Raw genomic sequence first — 21,791 nt, 5'->3', positions numbered from 1 at the left:
AGCAGCATGGGTGGTCTCCCTCCTGCTGCTCTTGGGTGCTGGGGGCTTCTCTGGCCATCCCACATGATGTCCCCCATCCTGCCACAGAGTGACATCCCTGACAGCGCCAGCAGTTGCTTGCATGAGAAAACGAGATTAGGAAAATATTTCAAGTATCTGTGTCTGTCCTTCAGGGGCAAACAAGCCTGGAGCCAGCACTGTTTGTCCATCAGCTGTCCCGCAGCTTGGGAAAACAGCCAGAAAGCAGTGGGAGACACCTTTGGCACCAGCAGAGATAAAGCTAAGTGCTGCACTGAATCTGCACATGCCTTTGGAGAATGGTAACTGCGGCACTTTGCCGGTTGGGCACTCACTGCATCTCCATAGCTGAACATCCTAAGGAGGAGAATCTGCATTTTGTGTTTGCTTCCCTGGGCAGGAGGATTTTTCTTGATTCGCGTGTTTCATCTGTTCTGAAATCACTGATAAGAAGTGAAGTGTCATTATGCTTGGAGGCAGGACTGACCTGGAGAGCTCGGCAAAGAAACCCCCTGAAATTCTCATGAGAGTTATGGACCAGTTATTCTCTGGTGGTCACCTGTAGCAGAGCTGGTGGGACCCTGCCAGAACTGACCCCGGGGCTGCAGTGGGAGGAGGACACCTTCTCTCCATGATTTTAAGCCAAACACAGCTCCTGAGATCAATAGGGAAGGAGATTCTCCTGCAGCATGGAGAGCCACATTCCATTCTTCCCTGGGAACTTCAAAGGAGCCAAGCAATTCAGTTCCCACTGTTTCAGTTTGAAAATACCAATGTCAAATCATAATGATAGCGTACAGAATTACAGGTGGAGAAAGAACCCACCACACTTCAGCCACTCCATTTTCCTAACAGTGAGCGTTTGTGGTTTATCAAGATGTCAATTAACACTGGAAGACATCCCTACAGTTAATGACAATTTCACAGATTTACTGGGAAGAAAGAGGCTGTTTTCCGGCCTGTCCCAGCCAGCCTTACCCAGCTGTGTGCTCCTCTCTATGAGCCGCACTTCTGGCACTCAGCCTTCTGAGGCTCTGTGCTGTGAGCAGTGATCTGCACGGCACCTTGCTGCGGTGTTCCCTCACGGCTGCTCTGTGCTGTGCGGGGCTCTGGGGCCGAGCACCTGCCCACCCCGGGCACAGCTGAGACGTGTCTCTGTGAAGGAACCCGGCGGCGCTTCGCTCAGCTCTCATTTGCGGTTTGAGTCACACTTGTTTGGGCCTCGCAAAGCAGGGGCTGCCAGAACGCCAACTGCAGCAGCACTTCAGAAGCAGAAGGCAACGCGAAAGGAAGAGCTCTACAGATGCGCTAACAAGTTTCTAACATAATAAATAATAATGAAAACAAAATGAAGCGGTGACAAAAGGGACAAAACCAAACACGGGCCCTGGCAGAACGTCCGCCCAGCAGGGCCAGCACTGCCCCCTGCCGCCACGGCCGCCACGGCCGTCCCGCCCGCGCCCCTCCCGGCCGCCGTAGCCGTCCCGGAAGTGCTCCGCGTTGCCATAGCGACAGTGCCGGAAGGGCGGAAGATGGCGGCGGCGGCGGTCCCGGCGCGTGAAGCGGGGCCGGGCGGCTCCTTCCGCCGCTACCTGGCGCGGCTGGGCGCGCTGCGGACTCAGCCCGGCGCGGAGCGTTCCGCCGGCGGCCGTCGCACCGAGCTGCACCTGCTGTTCGACCAGCTCATCTCCGAGAACTGCGGGCCGGCGCCGGCGGCGGGGCCCAGCGCTCAGGTACCGGACGCCGCCGCGTGCGGGGGGCTCGCAGCCGCCTGAGGCCCGTCCGGTGTCGGGTCCCGTCGGGTTCCGAGCGCTGCCGGAGCCGGCGTGACTCCGTGAGAGCCGGGGGCTCTGGGCGGGGCCCGGCGGCGCACGTGCTTTGCGGCCTCTCGATGACAAACCCGCACTTTCTTTCCCAGGATGTTTGTGTCTTGCTCGCCCAGGCCTGCCAGCTGGTTCACTTCGATGAGGAGCATCTCGTCAGCAAAGTCTGTCAGCTCATCCATCACCTGCTTAACAGATTCCAGGTATGGGAAGCTGGCTGTGCCTTAACCCTCTATGCTATCTCCCTGGGCTCCCATTGAGCCAGAGGGGCCTTTTGACACTTCTGTGGGGCTGTGGAGCTGACCTCACGTGAGGATGCTTGGATTTTCAGTGCAGTGTTCATTTGCTCTTAGCTGAGGTTCTGGCCTGTGACTCCAGTGTGACTGGGGGCTTCCTGGTGTAAAGGCAGCTCTCGTGGGGAGTACAGCTGGTTACAGGACGCTCATGTGCACCAATCTGTTTCTGAAATCTAAATTTCTGATTTTGTGATGATGTGTGATTTTAACAGCCAGATTATCCAAGTTTGCAGCCATGGGGATATAAATACATTGATCAGTACAGGATAATGCTGTTTTCTTGATCATAATCCTTTTTTCTTATGACAGGTGGTAGTTGATGAACAGAACTTGAATTTTCTTCTCTCTTACTGCATCTCTGCACTTAAGCAATGCAGCTCTTGGACACACGTTGAAATTCTGCAAGCCTTAGCAGCTCTTGTTTACAACAATGGACCTAAATGTCAGAAGGTGTGTTTACAAACTAAGAGAAAGTAAGCAAGAAAGGTTTTCATCCTTTACTGTTTCTTCTTTTTTTTTTCTTTTTAGATAAAAATGTGTCTTGTTCTCAAATCACCATATCTTTTAGGTTAAGATTAGATCCCATTAGAATCATGCCTAGTGTTTGTGCAAAAGTTGAATTGCAGGTGTTTTAGGTAAGTATTTTAATAGTCAGTATATAACAAGATTTTTCCCGTGCTCATTGATGCTGTACCTGCATGCAGCAGCAGTAGGATCCATCCAGGATCTGGCTTGAGCCAGAGGCACACAATGGAAGGAGGGCACCCAGCTCAGTCTGCAGACTAAGCACTCTGGTCTGTCTGTGTGACAGCCAGAAGGAACATGGGGAGACTCAAATTGCAGACACTCTGCAGTCTCCATTGAGGATCCCAAAATTTATCCTGCAGCCAGATCTGGTCTTCAGTGTGCAGTGGTCTCAAAGCCATTTTGAAGCAGAGGTTGCCCAGTGTTATAGCTGAAGTTTGCACAAAGCTTCTTCTTGCTGCAGAGTAAGGTAGTGTTTGATATGATCAATTCTCTTGCTCTCACCAGCTCTTGGCAGTTTGCAGAGCAGTTTCTGCAGTTTGGCTAAAGCTCAAGGTAGTGATGTTAGCAGTGTTGGAGCTGCCAGCTTGCGTGGGTTTGTAGCCTAGAAAACTGCAGAAGCTTGGTACAGCAGTTGTCACTAACTTAGAATTATGTCTGGGAAGAAGGCATAAATTGTGACTCAGTCTGAACTATGCTCACACTCGGTACTTTTTTAAAATACAAAACAGGAGAACTTTGGAAATAATAATCTTGTCGTTTTGATAAACACAATCTGTCTGTGGAATTTGAAGTTGCAGCTGATGAGTCTTTTTCTTGTAGCATAGATATGATATGTTTATCTACCAAACAGAGCCAGCAGGCTGAGGGAAGAGCGTTAGTGACTTTGGCTGCTTTGTTTTAGTACCTGCAGGATTTGCTGGGCAAGACGGGACTCCTGGTACAGTTCAGTGATCCTGCTCAGTCTGACGTGGAACTCAGGAGGGCAGCAGTACACAGCATGGCAAACCTGTGTCTCAGGTGCATACAAGCTCTTGCAGGTGGGGAAGTGGATGCTTTAGATGATGTACATCTGACAACACAGACAGCTGGTCTGCTCTGTGCCAGGAACAGCGAATGGGGACCAGTCAGCTACACGTGGATACATTTGAAATATAAGACTTTAGTGCTCCAAGGTATTGATTGTATCGTGTATGGATAGATACTGCAAAGTCTCAGACTTCCAGAAATAGTGTTATAAAGGAAATATTTAGGGAAATAAAAAGTTTTGTCTGGTCCTGTAACGATTGTTGGGAGGCTGTAGAATCTCTGTGCTTGGAGATGCTCAGAATCTGAATGGACACAGTGCTGTGCAACCTGCTCTGCTTGGCTCTGCTTAGAGCAAGGATGTTGGACTAGATGGTCCCTTCCAGCCTCAGCTATTCTGTGATTCTAATTTCAGGAAAATCTGTTATAATACTTGAATTGTCCTATGAATATTACCAAACATGCAGTAATGGCTTGAAGTAATTAAATGTGCAGGAGACAGATGCTTAGGAATCCATTACAAAGATTTTATTTAATGACAAAAGCTACTGCAGCATTGGCCAGCTTTTACTGTATGGTACTTAAGACAGCATAGATTAAAGTGATGCAATTGCCCTCTCTTTGTACATTAAATCAAGTAGACATTAAAATGTAAAATCATTAAATTGAGAGATGTGGGAACTAGGAACTGACAGAACTGACATTTAAGGGTCCCCTTAAATGTGAATTCTTGCCTTTCATCATTTGTAGACATGGAAGCTCATTGAGCTGTGCCTGGAGATTCATAGTAATTGAGAAGGTAGCCACAGAATTACAGGATTGTCTGGACGAGGAGCTGCGAGATCTGCTTTAGTAGCTTGTGGTAGCAGTGGTAATGAGAAGACGGTTGGACTAGATGATCTTATAGGTCGTTTCCAACCTTGTGATTCTATGATTCTAAGAAGCAGAGAGCTGTAAGGCATGCTGGGATTGTGGGAAGTCTTTGTGCAGGTTTCCTTTTGTTTTTTTTTAGTAGTAGAGCTGATCCTTTTCAAAGAGCTATCGATGTCTTAGGCCCTCCTCCTCAGCCTAGCAGAGGGTTTGCATCTGAGTCTGTGTAGCTTTATAAAGCTGTGAAGCAATGATTTGTTTCTCGCTTTTATTTAGTGTGCCTGGACAGCCATGCTTGGATGAGTCCTACAGAAGTGTCTGTTTTCAAACGTTCCTAAGTGTTCTGCAGTCTTCAAAAACCTCTAATGTAGATGACATTGTCTTTTGCATGGTAAGTGTGAGTCTGGAATACTCTGATTAGGAAATTGGCTACTGGAATACTGGAGTTTGGAGTGTGTTTTTTGGACTATTTTCAACTGAGATTTTGCTTAAATAATTTATTTTTTGGATTTGTTTTAATTGGGCAGTGTAAATAACTGTCATGGCAACTATGTTGAGCAAAGCCATAACTACTTAAAAAATCACTCGAAAGATGTGAAGCTTCGGTGTTTTGGGAAAGAAAAGTAAATGATTCTGTGTTTTGTTTTCAGTTGCTACAAAATGCACTGAAAGGTATCCAGTCACTTCTGAATGGTGGGAAGATGAAGATAATGCAAACGGACCAACTTGGATCTCTCCTTGCAGTATTAAAGGTAACTACTTAATTTGACACTGAGGACATGTGCTGAAAAGGAAAAATACACAAACATTTTTGTTGTTGTTTCAGAAATGTATGTTTCACGGGCTGCCAGGGCTGAGCATAGAGATGCCTGCAGCCTTGTACCCAGCTCCATTACCTCAGTATGACAAAAGGTCACCTGCCAAGCAGGAGCAACCAGAGCCAGCTGCCTTTAAGCCCACAGGGGTAAGCTGAAGTTATACTCCTTTACTGTACTCATGTGTTTGTTGTGGTTGTGTGTTACCTGGTATGGCATTGGTGGCTAACAGGCTCTCTGTGTTCTGTGTGATACATTTTGTATTTTTTTTGCTTTTATGCTATTGGTTATACATCTGAGCTAATTAAAATGCTTTGGTTTTGTCATCTGAGTTTACAAATGGCTCTGCAGAGATGGGTTTTCTTGACTTAAGCTGTGTGCGTCATTTACAGTTCTGCAGCCAGGAGTTCTTGGCCTGAAGGCATGGAATTGGTGCTTGCAGACGAGACAGAGTTCTTTATTTTATAAATTGCATTTTGTCTCCTAGCACTTGGACAATTATTTGACTTCTTCTGAGAGAAGTCAGGTTCATCTACTGACTGATTTTTAAAAATTATTATTATTTTTTTAAATTAGCATTATTTTGGTGTTTTTTCCCCCTCTTTTTCCTTGCTTCCTCATCAGTTCTGCTTAATCCTTATACAGATTATTTTTTGTGTACAGTGTTGCACAGAGTGCACGTGAGTGCAATCATATGTAATGTTGCACAGAAGATACCAAATAGTTGTGATAACTCCTCTGGGTAAATTAAATTTCATCTCAAAACTACTTATTTGAAAACTAAAGCTGTTAGATGTTAATGTTCTATACGGAGGGCATGATTTACTATATTGAACTCTGCTTTTCTTCTGGATTAAAAGTAGTTTTGTTTTCATTTGGGATTTTTTTTCCTTTAGTAAAAGATGTATCACTATAAAATGATTGCACATCTTCCTGGATATATACGTATACATAAAATCTAGCTTTCTTCATACAACAGAACCGAAGAAAGAAGTCCAAAGGGAAACAAAAGAAGGGAGAATTTGCAGAGGAAGGAAAAGAAGATTTGTGTGATACAGGAAACGAATCAAACCGTGGAGCAGACGTGATGAAACTGAATTTGGAGAGCAGTCCTTGTGCAGATCCTCGGGCTTGTGCATCAGGTGTTGCATGTGTGCCTGCTGGAAAGGATCCCTTACCTTCACATGGTACTGGCTGGAAAAGAATCAGCAGCAGCGAGTCAGAATATTCTGATGCTGAAGGCGGAATACAGAGCAAAATGAGGTTATTGTTCTTCATGTAAACAGAAAGCATAGTAACATAGTACTAGCTTAAATCCGTCATTCTACACTTCTGGTGTTTTATTAATGTTTTTGTTTATTTTTTTGAAGATCTTATCAAGCCAAAGTTCGTCAAGGGGCGCTCGCGTGTTTCCTCTCTGCTATAAAGTCAATAGAAAAAAGAGTTCTTTATGGCTACTGGTCAGCATTTGTTCCTGATGCACCCGGCATCGGCAGCCCGCAGTCGGTGTCCTTGATGACTATTGCTTTAAAGGACCCTTCTCCTAAGGTGAGACAGTCCTGAGTAGATGAAGTGTTGTATTTTCCATGCATTAATTGTAAGAGTTGTCTTCTCTGCCCTTTAGTTGTAGTTGTGTTGCTTGCTCTCTGTACTACAAGAAATAAACGAGGATGTATCGGTTAAGGAAACCAATTACAGTCACTACTCATTTCTGGTGTAATAGCTCCTGAAGTTACACTGCATACTAAGAATGTGGTACCAATCATCTCCTTGAGATGAGTATTTAGGAGGGCCAATGAAAATAGTGGATTCTTACAAGATCTGCTGTAGCTAACAAGAATGTTTTATTTTTTCAGACACGTGCCTGCTCTCTTCAAGTCCTGTCAGCTATTCTGGAAGGTTCTAAGCAGTTTCTCTCTATTGCTGAAGATGCTAACGATCACAAGAGAGCTTTTACTCCCTTCTCTGTAATTATTGCTTCTAGCATCCGGGAGCTGCACCGCTGCCTGCTGCTAGCCCTGGTGGCAGAATCATCTTCTCAAACACTAACTCAAATAATCAAGGTGAATGTTTCAAGTGCTGCACAAGAGCTGAAATTGGTCTCTAGACTTCTGAAGAAAGGTTGCATGGAAATTCTTGTGGCTGTTAAGGAAGGACCAGGGGTGAAGAAGGAGGGTAAATAGACCGAAGCCTTGTGATGTTATGGCAACAGTGACTGAGGCTTCCTACAAAGTCCTAGAGTTTCTTCTCAGTGCATTTTTCTTGTTTTGTTTTGTTTTGTTTTGTTTTTGAGGTGAGTGAACCTGTGAAATGACTCTGGAGGCTCCCCCTGGCTTTGAAACCTGAATCCAAACAGCCTTCTTGAAAAGTTTTTCATGGGCTGTTGGAATGTCTTGATCTTTATGCCAGGTCATGTAGGAGAAGCTTGCAACCAATTTTCAAACAACAGATAATTTGGGGTTATTTGTTTTCAGCTGCCCTCAGATACTTAGCTGTCAAAAATGACCTAAATATTAAATGAAATCTGTTGGAGGCCAGACACTGTAACCACCATGCCATGTATGTTCTTTTATGTGTTTCAGTGCCTTGCAAATTTGGTTTCAAATGCGCCATACAGCCGTTTAAATCCTGGGTTGCTGACAAGAGTTTGGAACCAGATAAAGCCATACATTTGCCATAAAGGTTTGTTTTCTGTATTGTGCCTCTTTGTATATGTTAGTCCTTAATTTAGCATTAGTTAATGTACAACATTATAAATACATAATTAGAGAGAGCACTACCAAATTCTACGTTATGATTTGTCTCATTTGAAAATGGCTGAAGAAGGATACTGATGCATCAGTGAGATGCTAATGGACTGGCTTTCTCTTCCCCCTCCCTGTTCTTTCTTGCAGATGTTAATGTTCGAGTTTCTAGTCTCACATTATTAGGGGCTGTAGTATCTGCCCAAGCACCTTTACCGGAGGTGCAGCTACTTTTACAACAGCCCAGTTCTTCAGGGCTAAGCAACAGTGGTAGTGCAACCCCGCATCGTTTTAATTTTTCTGAGCAGTGGAGAAAAGCACTCCCCTTGGAAGGGGAATCTCCAGAGAATCCATCAGGATGTTTGCCTCCAGAACCCTGCTGGCTTATTCGTCTCTGTATTTCCATCATTGTTCTGCCCAGAGAGGATTCCTGTTCCGACAGCGATGCTAACTTTCCATCTGGGAGTGTTTATGAACCATCTCCCGTTCGACTGGAATCCTTGCAGGTGAGAATGAACAGTTAGCTTGTAAAGCAGCCATCTTGCACAATATCACATAGCCTCAGGCCTGCTGAGTCTCGTGGGTTGCCTTTGCTCCTACCTCTTGCGGAGTGCTGTAGGCGAAAGCATTTGCTGGAGCAGCATTTCTGTTCTGTTGTGACTGAAAGAGTGCTAACGTTTTGATTCTGTGCTTGTGGCCACAACAAAACCATCCCGTAGTAAAGCTGCAGCAGCAAGTTCATCTGCCTGTCATTTTTGTGTCTTTATTATTTTTAAATGTTTAGTTGTGTGTGCTGGCATCTGGTGAAGGCTGTGAATTTCCCTCGTGCAAACTCCTCCATACAGAATCTAACTTGAAATTTTGCTAGAAAATGGTGGGGGAAGAATTCTGCAATTGGTGAACAGAGTGCAGAGAGCTGTGGGGTGATACTGGCATGACTAAAGAAGTACTTGTGAATGTTGGGACTTGGACGTGTTTTTCTTCATGTAACCACAGAAAATGGTAATATTTTGTAATGTGCATCACAGAGTCTCATACTTCTTCTGGAACAGTGCATATTTGTTAAATCCAGCTTTGCAGAGCACAGCAGCAGTGTTGCAGGAGATGCAGAATGTATTGCTCTTACAGGCAATAGCTTTTTTCACTACAGAAGACTTCTCTTAGAGTAAATAATTCATGGAGTTGCTACCTGATAGTGCTTTTGTGGCTCTTTTTCAAACAGGATAATGGAATTGGAAGGATTTTAATTAGCTCTACTATTCTAGAAGTTGTACTGTAAGGTGTATCTGTTACTGTAAGGTGTATCTGTTACATTATACTTTAGTGTCGTTGCTGTGTTGATTAGCCTGTTAACATGCTCTCTGTACTTAGGGTATTTTGTTTTAATAGAAGGAAAAAAAAAATGCTGAATTGAATTCATCTTTTGCTTGTGTTTAGGTGTTAGCTCTTCTTGTGAAAGGGTATTTCTCTATGGCTCAGAGCTATTTGCTAGAACTTGGAGAAGTGGCTTGCAGATGCATGGAAGAAACGGATCCATCCATTCAGCTTCATGGAGCCAAAGTAAGAGTGTGAGGAAAGACCAGTATTGTTCTATCTAGTCAATTTTGTCAGTCAGTGTGCTTTGCAAATACAGATGAGTAATGCTGAATATTCAGGTCTGCAAGTTTTGTGTAGCAGCACTCTGTGATGAGCCGGTGCCTTCCAAAGTGGCAGGCTGCTGTGTTTCCAGAAATGCATTGTGACCTTCCAGTCTTGAACTCTGAGCAGAGGTTTGGTACTCTGCTGAGTTCACAGGAGGTCTGGGAAGTGCATGGACTACAACGCTGGTCCTTCCCTAACTTATCATCACTTTGTGCATGAACTGTAGTCTGTAGTAACTGTACTTAACTGTAGGAAAACTCAGGTTTCCTCTTTGCCCAGATATTTGTTATGCTGCTTTAGCTGGAGACTTCATCTAAGAAAGGCTTTTCCTCTGGTTCCTTCACTAGCAGACACAGAATAGAGCCCAAATTAATACTGGATCTTCTTTACCCAGAGAACAAAAATAAAAGTTTAGTCCTTGATAAAGATTTCTGTAGTTTGGTGATACTTGAGTCACTCTGATAAAGGCCTGGTTGCATTCTGCTTCCTTGCAGCTTCTGGAGGAGCTGGGCACAGGTGTAGTACAGCAGTACAAGCCCGATTCTGCTGTTGCTCCTGAGAAGAGAGTACCAGTCAGCATGGTGAGTGTGGGCTCCCGCTCAGATTCTGCTTACTTGAGCTTCCTTTCTTGATTTCCTGCAGAGTTTCTGGTGTGAAAACTGATAAATCAATGACAGGAAAGAAGAAAGGCAGTAAGTACCCTGCAGCTTTATAGGTGCTGGTGTGTAGAATTTCTGCAGCTTTCTGCATTAATTTGGCATTCGTTTTGGCTGGTAGGCAAGTGATCTTTTTACATGATATTAACACTGCCTTTCTGCCTTTCCTTATTCTTCTTCTGCCTGTCTGACATAAGTCAGCAAGCTGGAAGACCAGTTCAGGCTTTGCGTGTGTCAACATAAAACCTCCAGATACACCTGTAGAGTTGTGGTGAACTTGCATTGTGACCAGAGCCTGCCTGAATGCTCTGTCTGCTCACATGTGGAGCGAGGCTGGCCACAACCATGTATGTGACTTCAGAGATGTGCATTGCCTGAAGCTGAGGAACTGGCATTGTAGTGGTAATGTAGACCTGTTTAGGACTTGTTTCTTGAAATAGGGAAATGCTATAAAGTTCTTTAGAGTAAGCTAACTTTTAAGCTTGTCACCAGTGACCCTCCCAGGCAGGAAACGTGTCCAGCAGTGCTGGCTTCCTGTTACTTGGTATGAATGTAAATTGTCAGGCAAATGAAAACACCCATCTGTGTGGTTTCAAGAATGGAATTGTAGTTCTACCAAATGCAACCTAATCCAAGTGTGTGCGTGTGCCCTTGAGAAGGAACAAACACAACTTGGTGAATAAGTGCTTTATAGCACTACTAAAATGTCTTGAAAACATTTTATTCTTGGTGCTAATTATTTTAGGGTTCCAAACACCTGTAATCACTTTCAAATGAGATTATGCTACCTGCTGTAAGTTTGTCTTCTGGGTGATGGTAAAAAAAGACAAATTCTTATAGAACTTTGGCATAATTGCTGATTTAAATAGGTAAACCTGTCTGCCGTGTCCTTAGGTTGTAACTTTCTGGACTATGATGTTGAATGGCCCTTTGCCTGGTGCTCTCCAGAATTCTCAACATGCAACTCTTCAGACGAGTGCCTGTGATGCTCTGTCCTCCATCCTGCCAGAAGCTTTCAGCAGTCTGCAGGTAATAAAGCACTCCTATAAGCTCGGCATTCTTACCTATGGAGATATTTTCTTGACTACTGCACTGTGGAAATCTAAAACCCTTTACATTTATAGGGAGAAGGTAGAGAATGTTTTTTGCATTCTGAGTAAACTGTGACCATTGAAGACTGGAAAAGGCAATATTGGGAGTAATTAGTCTCACAAAACAATTAAACTGTGGGTCACAGAAGCTCTTTGGCCCTGCTGTGAATGCTCAGCCTTGGCTATTGATGCATGGGATGGAGGGCAGGAATTTCATTGCACGAGGGAAGGGTGAAGGGTTGCTATTTTGCTGGTTAAGCAGTTGAAGGGACAGCTGACCTAACAGCCGTGGACTGATGCTGTGCACCGATTCACATGCATGCTTTTTCTCTTGCCTAGTTTTTAAAACATTAAGCTGCAGTGTTTGCCCTGGCGGAAGCAAATGAATATGTTGGCCCTTCTCTCCTTTTGCAACATGAAATATGCTCTTAAACATGAAAGCCTTGGCAGTGTACCACCACTGCATTGTGCAGCTCCTTTTGTGTCACTGTGCCCTTCTTGATGGGGAGTACTCTGCCAGATCTCATTTGCCCAAGAATTGCCAGTGCAGCAGTATCTCTGGAATTCTCAGCCTGGTTTCTCCCAAGTACAGCATGTGCTTCATCACTCTGTACTTTGATCTTGTACACTCTCTTGTCCCTGTGGCCATGTGGGGTCAAGTCAGTGCCCACTCTGACCCTTTGCTCTGATGAAACAAAGATCTTTGTTGCGGGCTGGTAAACTGACAATCTGCCCAGGATGAATTTAATTTACCTTGTTGTCCTTGTTCATGAAGTGGGAAGAGTGACGTAAGACAGAAAAAACAACCTATCCAGTTTGTTTTACTTCTGATGGGCCATTTACCTTCTGCCATTTGGATGACAGTTAATATTTAGTTTCCTTCACAGTATTATCTAACAGCAACAAGATAGCATTTTCTCTGGAACCCTTCCAGTTTCCTGTGTGGCATCCTCAAATGCCCATCAATCTACTTTGAAGAAAAGAGTACACTCTGAATGGTAGTTTCTATAGATTCTGTGTATTAAGGTCTCTCCCAGTATTTGTTGGTTATCTTTCTCTGTGGGACAGTTTTGTTTTCTGTTTCCTCTCTGTTGCCATAACTGTCTGCCATTCCAGAACGACCAGCAGATACTGTGCATCACTCTGCTGCTTGGCCTGAACCACAGCGAGACCCCACTGGTAAAAGCTGCTGCCGTGCGTGCCCTTGGGGTCTACATCCTCTTCTCTTGCCTTCGTCAGGTCAGAACTAGTTAAACTTTTTCTTACTTTGAACCATTTTAGAATGAGTTTGATGAACCGTAAGATGGGGACATGAGTTCTTTCGCAATGAGCCTTCCTTCATTCTTTTGGTCTTTGGCATGTATCGTTTTTCTTTACTACCCCAATCTGTCCCTTGCCTGGTATGGGAACACAAATCAGAGCAGTTCTTTGTGAGATGAAGCAGAACCCAGATTGCCTCATCAGGGAGCCCAAAAGGAGGAGAGGACCTTCACCAAGCTCTTGGAGACCAAAGTGGGAAGGGAAGAAAGGAACAGCGATGAAGTAATGCTGGGAAGAAGGGAGCAGCTGCACTCTGTTGAGTTTAACTGAAGATTTTGATGGGAAGGCTTCAGTTTTGCTTACAGCTCTGAAGTAAAGCTTACTCAGAGAAGAACACTGGTTTGCTTCCACAACAACTTGGTCTTACCTCACTTAGGGTAGCACTCATTTTTTGCAATGTGGCCTTAAATGGGTGATTTTAACAGAAAATTATGCAGTCGCTGATGTTGAGAGTTCAGTCCAAATATTTTGAAAGAAAAATCCTTTATTGTGGGCAAAGGAGTGAAAATGAAATCTGTAGTGCCGTAGAAGGGAAGATTAAACAAGCAGCTCAGCAGGGAGTTTGGCAAAGCAATTACTTTCTTAACAGAGGGATTTAGTGAGTGTAAGAATGGCAGTCCAGGTAATTATGTTAAAATCCAAAGTAACTGAAGCACCAATGAAATTAAATTATACAGTGAAACCTTTCAGCAACTGCTACCCAGGAGAGTGGTGAACTTGGTCACCATGGAGGCTTGGACTGTTAATTAAAGATCAAACAAACCTGTGCAGAAAGCACAGTAAACATGTTAAAAGTCATCACCTAAAAAAAACAAATGTCAATAGAGGCGATTTCTGTGGAGATCCTATTTTCCCTACCAAAGCTCAGAATATGTATGTTACTAAGGAAATCACCCGTTTAAAATAAGCAGCAACGACAAAAAAATATATATATTTTCAAATTGCAGGGTTTTTTTTCTTTTTTTCCTTTATAGGATGTGATGTTTGTAGCAGACACAGCAAATGCTATCCTGAACTCCCTCCACGACAAGTCTCCCAGCGTCCGTGCCAAAGCTGCCTGGTCCCTGGGCAACCTCACCGACACTCTGATTGTCAACATGTAAGCAGAAGCACAGCTGCTCTCAGTGCCTGTAGTGCTAGAGGGCAGTTAGTCTCAAAAAGACAAAATCCATGGTCGCTGTGTCAAAATGAGTGTTTCTTTGTAACCTGTCTTTAGCCAGCCTTTCTACTGGTGTGCAGGGCTGTGTTAGCACTATCCCAGTGCCCTTGCTGTTGGACTCAGCTGCTTGGCTTTAGGTCTTTTTGTCATTAGTTCCAAAGTATGATGCCAAGCTTCCTTTTCTGGTTTTTGTGTGTCACTTTGTGTAGCTGTGTGTTCCTTGATAACTTTACTTTCAACGTAACCCAAAAGTAGAATTGATGAATATTTAACACTTCCTCAAGCCAAAGACTGAAGGATGTCCAACCAACTGTTACATTTTTAACAGGAGAAATAGTTATCATATATTCCTGCTAATGAATTGCCTCTGAGCAATTCATTGCCCTCTGTCTTTTATTACAGACTTACTGCATTGCTAACAGGCTTTCTTGCATTGATAGCTTGGTTTTAAATTAATAAACATAGTGGTCACATGTAGTAAGGTTTGCCTTACATATTAGCCTTCTAAAGAGTGAAGGTTGTTCATACAAGTTTATAAAGGATTGTATCACATCTTTGAGAGTGGATTTTCAGAGCTAGTCTTTCACAGTGTGATTCTTCTGCTAGGGAAACAATGGGACAAAGTTTCCAAGAGGAATTCTCTGACCTCCTACTGTTGAAGATGTTACGGTCTGCGACCGAAGCATCCAAGGACAAAGACAAGGTATGACTTAGGGAAGGAGGGTGGAGGATCATGGTTGCATTTTTATTGAAAAGGGCACTAGCTGCATGCCTCTAGGGTGTTCTGCCCCAACAGACAGGGAGCTGCGGGTCAGCATCCTCCTTTGAGAGTTGATGTTTTTTGTTTGTTTTTTCTCTCCAGGTAAAGAGCAATGCAGTCAGGGCCCTTGGGAATCTGCTTCACTTCCTGCAGCCGTGTCACGTAGCACACCCCAGGTTTAGGGAAGCCATTGAGGAGTCTCTCCAGGCCCTTGTTTCCACTGTTCAGAGTGAGGCCACTATGAAAGTGCGTTGGAATGCTTGTTACGCACTGGGCAATGTATTTAAGAACAGTGCTTTGCCACTTGGTGAGTAGCCTTGTCCCCGTGGCTCGGTCTTTGTACAGCAGGTTGTGGGGTTGATAAGGTCTCTGTTAGAAATGCGTTGCAGAAGAGGGGAGAAAGCAAACCGAGCTGAATTGTGCTGTCATATCCAGAGGTGCATCTTTCCCAGAACTCTTATCAGTGAAGTAGGTTCAGATCCTGAAAATGCTAATTTGGTCATCACTGTGCTGCATTCACTTGGAGGTGTCATGTTAGAAAGGAATGGGATCATAGTTGTGGTCTGAAAATAGGAAACCAAATGTTGTTTTTACTCTAAGAAAAGCGTCAGCAGGTTAACTTCTTTAAAACTATTTTCATAGCTCCTTATTTGCACTGATCTCATCAGAGACATAAGCTGTTAAATATTTAGGAGACACAGTCACCATTTTCTTCTATATTTTGAGTAACTGAAATGGGTTTGTGGTTTTGCTTTTATCATTAGTATTTATTTACTTGCAGGAGAGGCTGCTTGGACCACACAGGCATACAGCGCGCTTTCCTCGGTAGTGAAGTCATGCAAAAATTTTAAGGTCCGCATCAAATCGGCCATGGCTCTCTCAATCCCCAGCAGGAGGGAATGCTACGGAGCCACGGAGCAGTTCTGCCAGATCTGGAGTGCCTTGGTGGAAGCCTTGCAGAAAAGCGAAGACACCGAGGACTTCCTGGAATTCAAGTACAGCGCCAGCCTCAGGACACAGATCTGCCAGGCTCTGCTTCATTTGTTGAGTCTGGCAACAAACACAGACCTGCCACTCATCTGGGAAACCATACGAGCAAATGGTGATGCCATCAAATGCTATGTCGTGCAATATATGAAATCTGGAGTAGAAGACAATGAAGCAGGGATGCACACAGACTTGTGTGAGAGAGAGAGACTATTGAAAGGAGCTATTGAACATCTCCATGGGGTAGAGAAACATCCAGAGTGCAAAACTGGAGGGAGAGTGTCTGTTTATCTAGAAGATGTCTTGACAAACCATGCTGGTGCCACTGAATTAACAGAAGCCTAAAAAGGAGCGCTTGTTTCAGTGACCAGGAACTTGCAGTTTGATGGTGTGCAGAGAGGAAATGCCCTGCTTTAATTTATAGAGAGCATCCAAAAGAATGGCTTCCTGTTGATGCTGTTAAGCAATTGATTTCAAACTTAAATCATTCATAGCACCTAACTAAACAGTTCTTGAAATTTTTGTTGCCAATGAACTCTAGAAGTTGTTTCCACTTGGTTTTGTTTGTACCTGAAACAGTGTTACCCCTTGAAAAACAAATGCCTTTTCCTTCTTTGTATGTTTTATAAATGGAGCCTGTTGTGTGAGCTCCAAGAGCGTTTTGTTACGTATGCTGCTATATTCAAAATCACTTTTGTAAAAGAGGGATGGGGCAGAATTTTGTTTTTCTAAGCACTGCGAATTTTGCCGTTCTTATGTTCCTGCACTAAACCCAAACATGCCAATATTTGAATACCAGCTCAGAGCAAACATGCTTTGCCTTTAACTGTCTGTTCCTGGTACTTCACACCTGCGTTGGCCTCCCTTCCTCGCTGCCTTCCTTCCCTGTCTCCCAAGAGCTCAGCTCTGCCAAAAAGCACCCGCTCTGTGCTGAGCAGATGGCAGCTGCGGGTCTGACTTCAAACCGGTGCTGTTGCCTTTTTGTGGGACGTGCTGTGATGTTCTGCACCTCCCGTGGCCGTGTGCACATCGCTGAGCTTCTGTCCCCTTCCCCTTCCTTGGGGCTTGCACTACTGCTCTGTTTGGTTTGTGCCTGCCGTGCTGATAAGCTGCGGGAGGACCGGGCTCTGTGACGTTGCCGGGGACTGATCCGAACCTCCAGGAATGAGGCACTCGGGGAGCTCAGTGCCCCGGCTGTCCTAACCTCTGCGGGGATGTTTGAACAGAGTTCTGAGCAAGCCTTCGCTGTCATAAAAGCTCTCTGGCATACAGCGTTTGTCCGCTTTGTTTTTACCCTCCTTGCTCTCGCCGCAGGTTTCAGCGGGCCACAAGAATTTGAGTATCCGAAACCCCTTCAGCTAAACGGAGCCGCGGCCCGGAGCCTCGCTGCGAGCGCCGAGGAGAAGCGGCCGCCGCTCGGGAGCAGCGCAGAGGAGCGGAGCCGCCCTCGCGCTCAGCCGCCGCGCAGCGCCCCGAGGTGCAAATTGCGCGTGCGGTGCGCGCTGCTCCGCTCCGTGCGCGCGGCTCCAGGGCTGCAGCCGGGCGGAGCTGCGGGCGCTCGGGTCTGACGGCTTTGGGGCCGCGCGGGGGCCGGGGGCGCGGGTTCGGTTTTGGGGCCCGGCTGCGCGCGGTGCTCCGGGCTGATCGTTGCCCTGGGAGTGCTGGGCGCGTCCTGCCCGATCCCGTTGCGGCGTTGGGGTCGGTGGGCGCGGACGTCTCCTCCGATATCCCCGGGCGGTGCGGAGCGCTGCGCTCACCACTGGGGCTCCGTCCTCGCGCGATGCGCGCCGTGCTCCGCACCCAGCGCAGCTTTTACGGCCCTGCCGCTTTATTGGTACGCTTACCGGTCGGGCGCTTTATGTGTTTTCCTACGAACGGTTTCAAGGAGAAGGCAATTAGCTTATCGCATGCGGCGTGATTTATGGCCGAGGTGGCCGGGGCCGTTCGCGTCCCATGTGGGCTCTGCTGGAAGGAGGGCCGCGTTTCCGTGGGGTCAGCGCGTGGCCAAACGCAGCGGGGCCGCAGTGTGGGGCCTCCCGTGGCACAGCCCCCCCTGCGGGCTCCCGCCTGGTGGCTTCAAAGCTCGGGTGGCAGCTCGGGGTGTAAAGCCCTTTGTTTATTATTATTATTATTATTATTGTTACTGTTACTGTTATTGTTATTGTTTGTATTACAGCGCAGCAGCACCGCTCCCCTCCAGCGCCCCATCCCGCATTACTTCTGCGCGGTGATGCTTCTCCCGTTACCGCCCTGCTGCCGGACTGCGCGCAGCAGCGCGGCTGCACGTGGGCAGAGCGTGGAGCCCCGGCACGAAGCGATGCCTCCGCGGCAGCGCCCGTCCCTCCCCGCGGCACCTCGGGGACCCGAAAGATTTCAACGGCCTGAACAGAAAGGACCTTTTAATCGAATTTAATCGGGGAGGGCGCGGCCCGCCGCTCGGAGGAGTCCCTGCGGCCACGAGGTGGCGCCACGGCCCGGCCCGGCGCGGCCACCGAGCGCGGAGCGGGGTGCGCGGCTGTGCGTGCGGATCCTCTCCGCGCCACGCACGGGGATGCGCTCGTTCCTCTCTCAGGGGCGCGCGGATCCCCCCGGAGGAGCCCGTGGGGGTCGGAGCGACAGCGCGGCTGTTCTCCCCCGTGCCGCGGCCCTTTTGCTCCCCGTGTAACTCCCGGGTGGGGCACGGCCCTCTCGCCGCGGCCCGGGATCCCGCGGGGCGGTAGGAAGCTGCCCGCTGCGCGGCCGCCGTGCGGAGACCGCTTTGGGGACGCCGTGGGGACGATGCCCCGGACGACGCGGCGCTCCACGAAGCTCCCGGCCTGCGGCGGCCCGCGGCCTCGCCGTTCCCCTCCTCCCCACGCTAGGAGATGGGCACGGCCGTTCGCCGCTCGGCGATGGCGCGGCGGCAGCGCAGTGCCAAGCACCGCGGCGCTCAGGGCCGGGGCTGAGCGATGGGCAGGAGGGCAGGGGTGGCTTCCAGTGGCGGGGTCGGAGGGGAGAGGCCGATCCTCAGCCCACGGCCGCTGTCTCCCCTGTAAAATAATGGCTCGGCGCTATCTCGCAGCCGGCACTCCCGGCCCCCGCTAATTCGGTGATTTTTATCCTGTCCGCCTCCCCCCTCTCCCTCCTGCCCCGTGCGACCTCCGGCGCTCCTCCTCGGGGCAGCTCCGGGGTCACCGCTGACGGATGGACCCCGCACCCCACGTAGGGGCCGGGGGGGGCAGGGGAGACGCGGAGCCACGTCCCCCTGTGCCACCCACACGTCGTGGCCCACGCTGCCCTGGGGCCCCGCGCTCCCGGCCCAATGTGTCTGCCTGGTCATGCTGGCACGCCTCGGCCCCGTGGGTCCCTCAACGGCACCGGCTTTGTTGGCACAGGCAGAGGCTGTGGGGGGCCGGGGCAGGACGGAGGCGGCCAGGAGCCTGGCATTTTCTCCCTCTGAGATGGAAGAAAGGTTTGCAGCACAAAGGGAAGGGAAAACTGTGTGAAATGTGACATTTGCCCATAAAACCGGGCTGACTGGTGCACAACTTGCCGCATCTTGCTTGAGCATCTCCCCGTGCTGTGCAGGACCTACGTGCAGTGACACCACCGATGGGCAGATCCTGGTGACTTGGGGCCACCAGGCAATGCCACCACCTCGATGCCACGTGAAACATCCCGGCCCAAAGCTCGGGACAAAGGCGGCTTTGAGGACCTGTGGGGCTGTGCTCAGGCGGCAGCTGAAATGTGTGAAACTCGGCTCTCGTCGGGCTTCTTCCTGAAGCGGAACTGTTCTCAGAGAAACATTCCCCTCCACCGGCCCTAATGGCTTTTCTCTGTGTGCCTGCATTAATGAAGGCGAGGCCCAGCCTCATCGGAGGGAAGCCATGCAAGTAATTGCCTGAATTTTTAATTCGGGGTTATGATAGGGGAATCAAAGTCACGTTGCAGCTGCCGTGGTTCCACACCATTGAGCGCCGCAATTTTCCTCTGCTTTTTGCCCTCCCCTCTGACGGACCCTGCTGGGGGCTGAGGCTGCCCCATCCAGGGCTGAGAACGCGGCGGGTGGGTCTGGGTGTGGGGTGAGCCCACATCTGGTGGTGTTCACTGGCCCTGAAAAGACCCCCTGCACCTTCCTGTGCTGTCTGTGGGCTGCCGGGCTGCACTGTCACTTTACCATTGTGGCCACGCTCAACCCCACCTCCCCAGTGGGTTGGCCACCGGTGTGTGCCACCGTCCTCATACAAGGGATGGGAACTCACAGATGGAGCACGAGCCAGGGGGGTGGCACAGATGGGGGGCTACGGGTACCCATCTGAGGCTCTTCGCACTGTACGGATGGCCCCACAGCCCCTCCAGCATCCCTCCAGCACCACTGCTTTTGTTTTCCCAGAAAACAACCCCGCCTCCCAAGCTGGTTCCAGCTCGCTTCACCTCCTCTTCGTCTTAAAATTAATAAAAAGTCTTTGGACAGGGGGCTGCTCAATAACGCAGAATGGCATGCGCACAATGTGCGCCCCACGAGAGGGGACAGTGCTTTGGAAAGCAAAGGTGCCTCCCTGCCCTGCTCAGGTCTTGGGAATCTGGTGCACTGGGTGTGGGGGGCCATGCCAACAGGGTGAGGACAGCAGGGCTGTGCTAATGGGATGGAGATGGTAGTGCCATACAAAAGGGATGGGGATGGTAGTGCTGTACCAATGGGATGGGTTGGCAGGGCTGTGCCCATGGGATGAGGCCGGGCCCTGCTGCGCCATGCAAGGGAGCAGTTCTGAGCCGGGGCTCCTGTTGGGGAGCCATTCACACAGGTTCAGCGTCATGACCCCATGTTTGGGGTTTGGGCCACTGTTGTGTTCTTTGTGCTGCGATTCCTCAGCAGATAGCATTGTTTGCTGTGACACGTAAGCCTGGTGACAATATGAGCGCTCTTGCACTGATTTCATTTGTACTGCTCTGAGCTCTCCTAGCTTGCCCTGGTTTCAATGTCTTTTTATAGCCCAGCAGAACTTGTTTTCCTGTACCAGTGAACCATAACCCGAGATGTGGGCTGGGAGCTGCAGGGGACACAAGCAGGGTTTGGGGTGGCTGCTCGGTCACGTTTGCACTCACCATCCCTCTGAGACACCCCACTCCTGGGGGTGCTTGGTCACAGCACCCGCTCTGGCTCAGCCCGTGGGGAGCCCACATGGAGCCCCTGCACCCTGAACAGAGGGTCCCAGTGTGGGTTTGGGACTGTGGGTGGGTGCAGGGCGGTGTGTCCCTGTGGGCAGTGCAGGGGGACCCACACGGTGCTGCCCCCCCAGAGCCCTGCAGCTCAGCAAAGGACAGGGGGGCGAAGGCGGACTATGAAAGTGTTTCTTTGCTTTGCTTTTGAGAAAGGAGAACTTCAAAGGGGCCATTTATCACCAGACAAAGAGAGTGGCGAGTTATTTGCAAAGTGTACGGAGAAGCATTAATTATCGGAGCGCAGGCCGGCACTGCAGCCGGGTGTCCCCCTGCCCACCTCCCCGCGGGCTCGCAGTGTCACCTGCCCATGCCCTGTCTCCTCTCTGTGCTGCGGTTGCTCCCCGCAGTGCCACTCAGTGCTGGGGACACGGCTGGGAACAGGGGACGTTGGGGACCCTCCGGCCGAGCACCCAACCCAAAAGCTCTGTGCGTGGCCTCAGCGACCACTGGGGGCAGGGGCTGGGCGGCACGTGGTGCCCCAATCTGGTGTCCCTGGGCTGATGGCACAGTGGTACATGTGGCATTTCCCGATGGCTGCCACCCGCTCTGCGCTCTGCCGGGTGTGCGGGCGGGCCAGCACACAGCACGGCACAGCTCTGCCTTTCATGTCTGAACCTCCCCAAACCACAGCTTCCCCTCGCCGCTGCGCGGGGATCAAACGCAGGTCATATTTAATAAAGGTGGGGATGGGAGAAGGCTCCATAACATTACGTCACCTCGGTGCGGGGGAGGCAGAGGCAGGGAGGGAATGCGAAAATCTTGGCGCGAGTGGGGGCAGAGGAGAAAACATCTCAGTGCAGGGACTTAATGGCCCTGTGCTGGTGGGAACGCTGTTGCCCACTGCCCGCAGGGTCAGGG

General features: G+C 48.7%; 1 protein-coding gene across 2 annotated transcripts; it reads left to right on the top strand.

Annotated features, from left to right (window-relative positions):
* The first annotated feature begins 1,506 nt into the window (after positions 1-1,506).
* On the top strand, positions 1,507-17,000 carry HEATR6 (HEAT repeat containing 6). 2 transcript variants are annotated; one of them, XM_085240913.1, is made up of 20 exons: positions 1,507-1,751; positions 1,937-2,044; positions 2,447-2,587; positions 3,567-3,682; positions 4,835-4,949; positions 5,209-5,310; positions 5,385-5,522; positions 6,353-6,636; positions 6,744-6,921; positions 7,230-7,436; positions 7,956-8,055; positions 8,268-8,623; positions 9,555-9,677; positions 10,253-10,339; positions 11,309-11,443; positions 12,622-12,744; positions 13,800-13,924; positions 14,591-14,687; positions 14,847-15,051; positions 15,526-17,000. In XM_085240913.1, exons 1-20 carry the CDS (start codon positions 1,551-1,553, stop codon positions 16,074-16,076), a joined length of 3,492 nt encoding a protein of 1,163 aa, XP_085097039.1. In that variant the 5' UTR covers positions 1,507-1,550; the 3' UTR covers positions 16,077-17,000. The 2 variants fall into 2 exon arrangements, with proteins under 2 accessions (XP_085097039.1, XP_085097040.1); XM_085240914.1 differs by lacking the exons at positions 1,507-1,751; positions 3,567-3,682.
* The last annotated feature ends 4,791 nt before the right edge of the window (positions 17,001-21,791 follow it).

This window comes from Meleagris gallopavo, chromosome 21 (genome assembly GCF_905368555.1).
Source record: "Meleagris gallopavo chromosome 21, MGAL_WU_HG_1.1, whole genome shotgun sequence".
NCBI classification, from domain to species: domain Eukaryota; kingdom Metazoa; phylum Chordata; class Aves; order Galliformes; family Phasianidae; genus Meleagris; species Meleagris gallopavo.
This window is presented reverse-complemented; position numbering and strand designations above follow the sequence as displayed.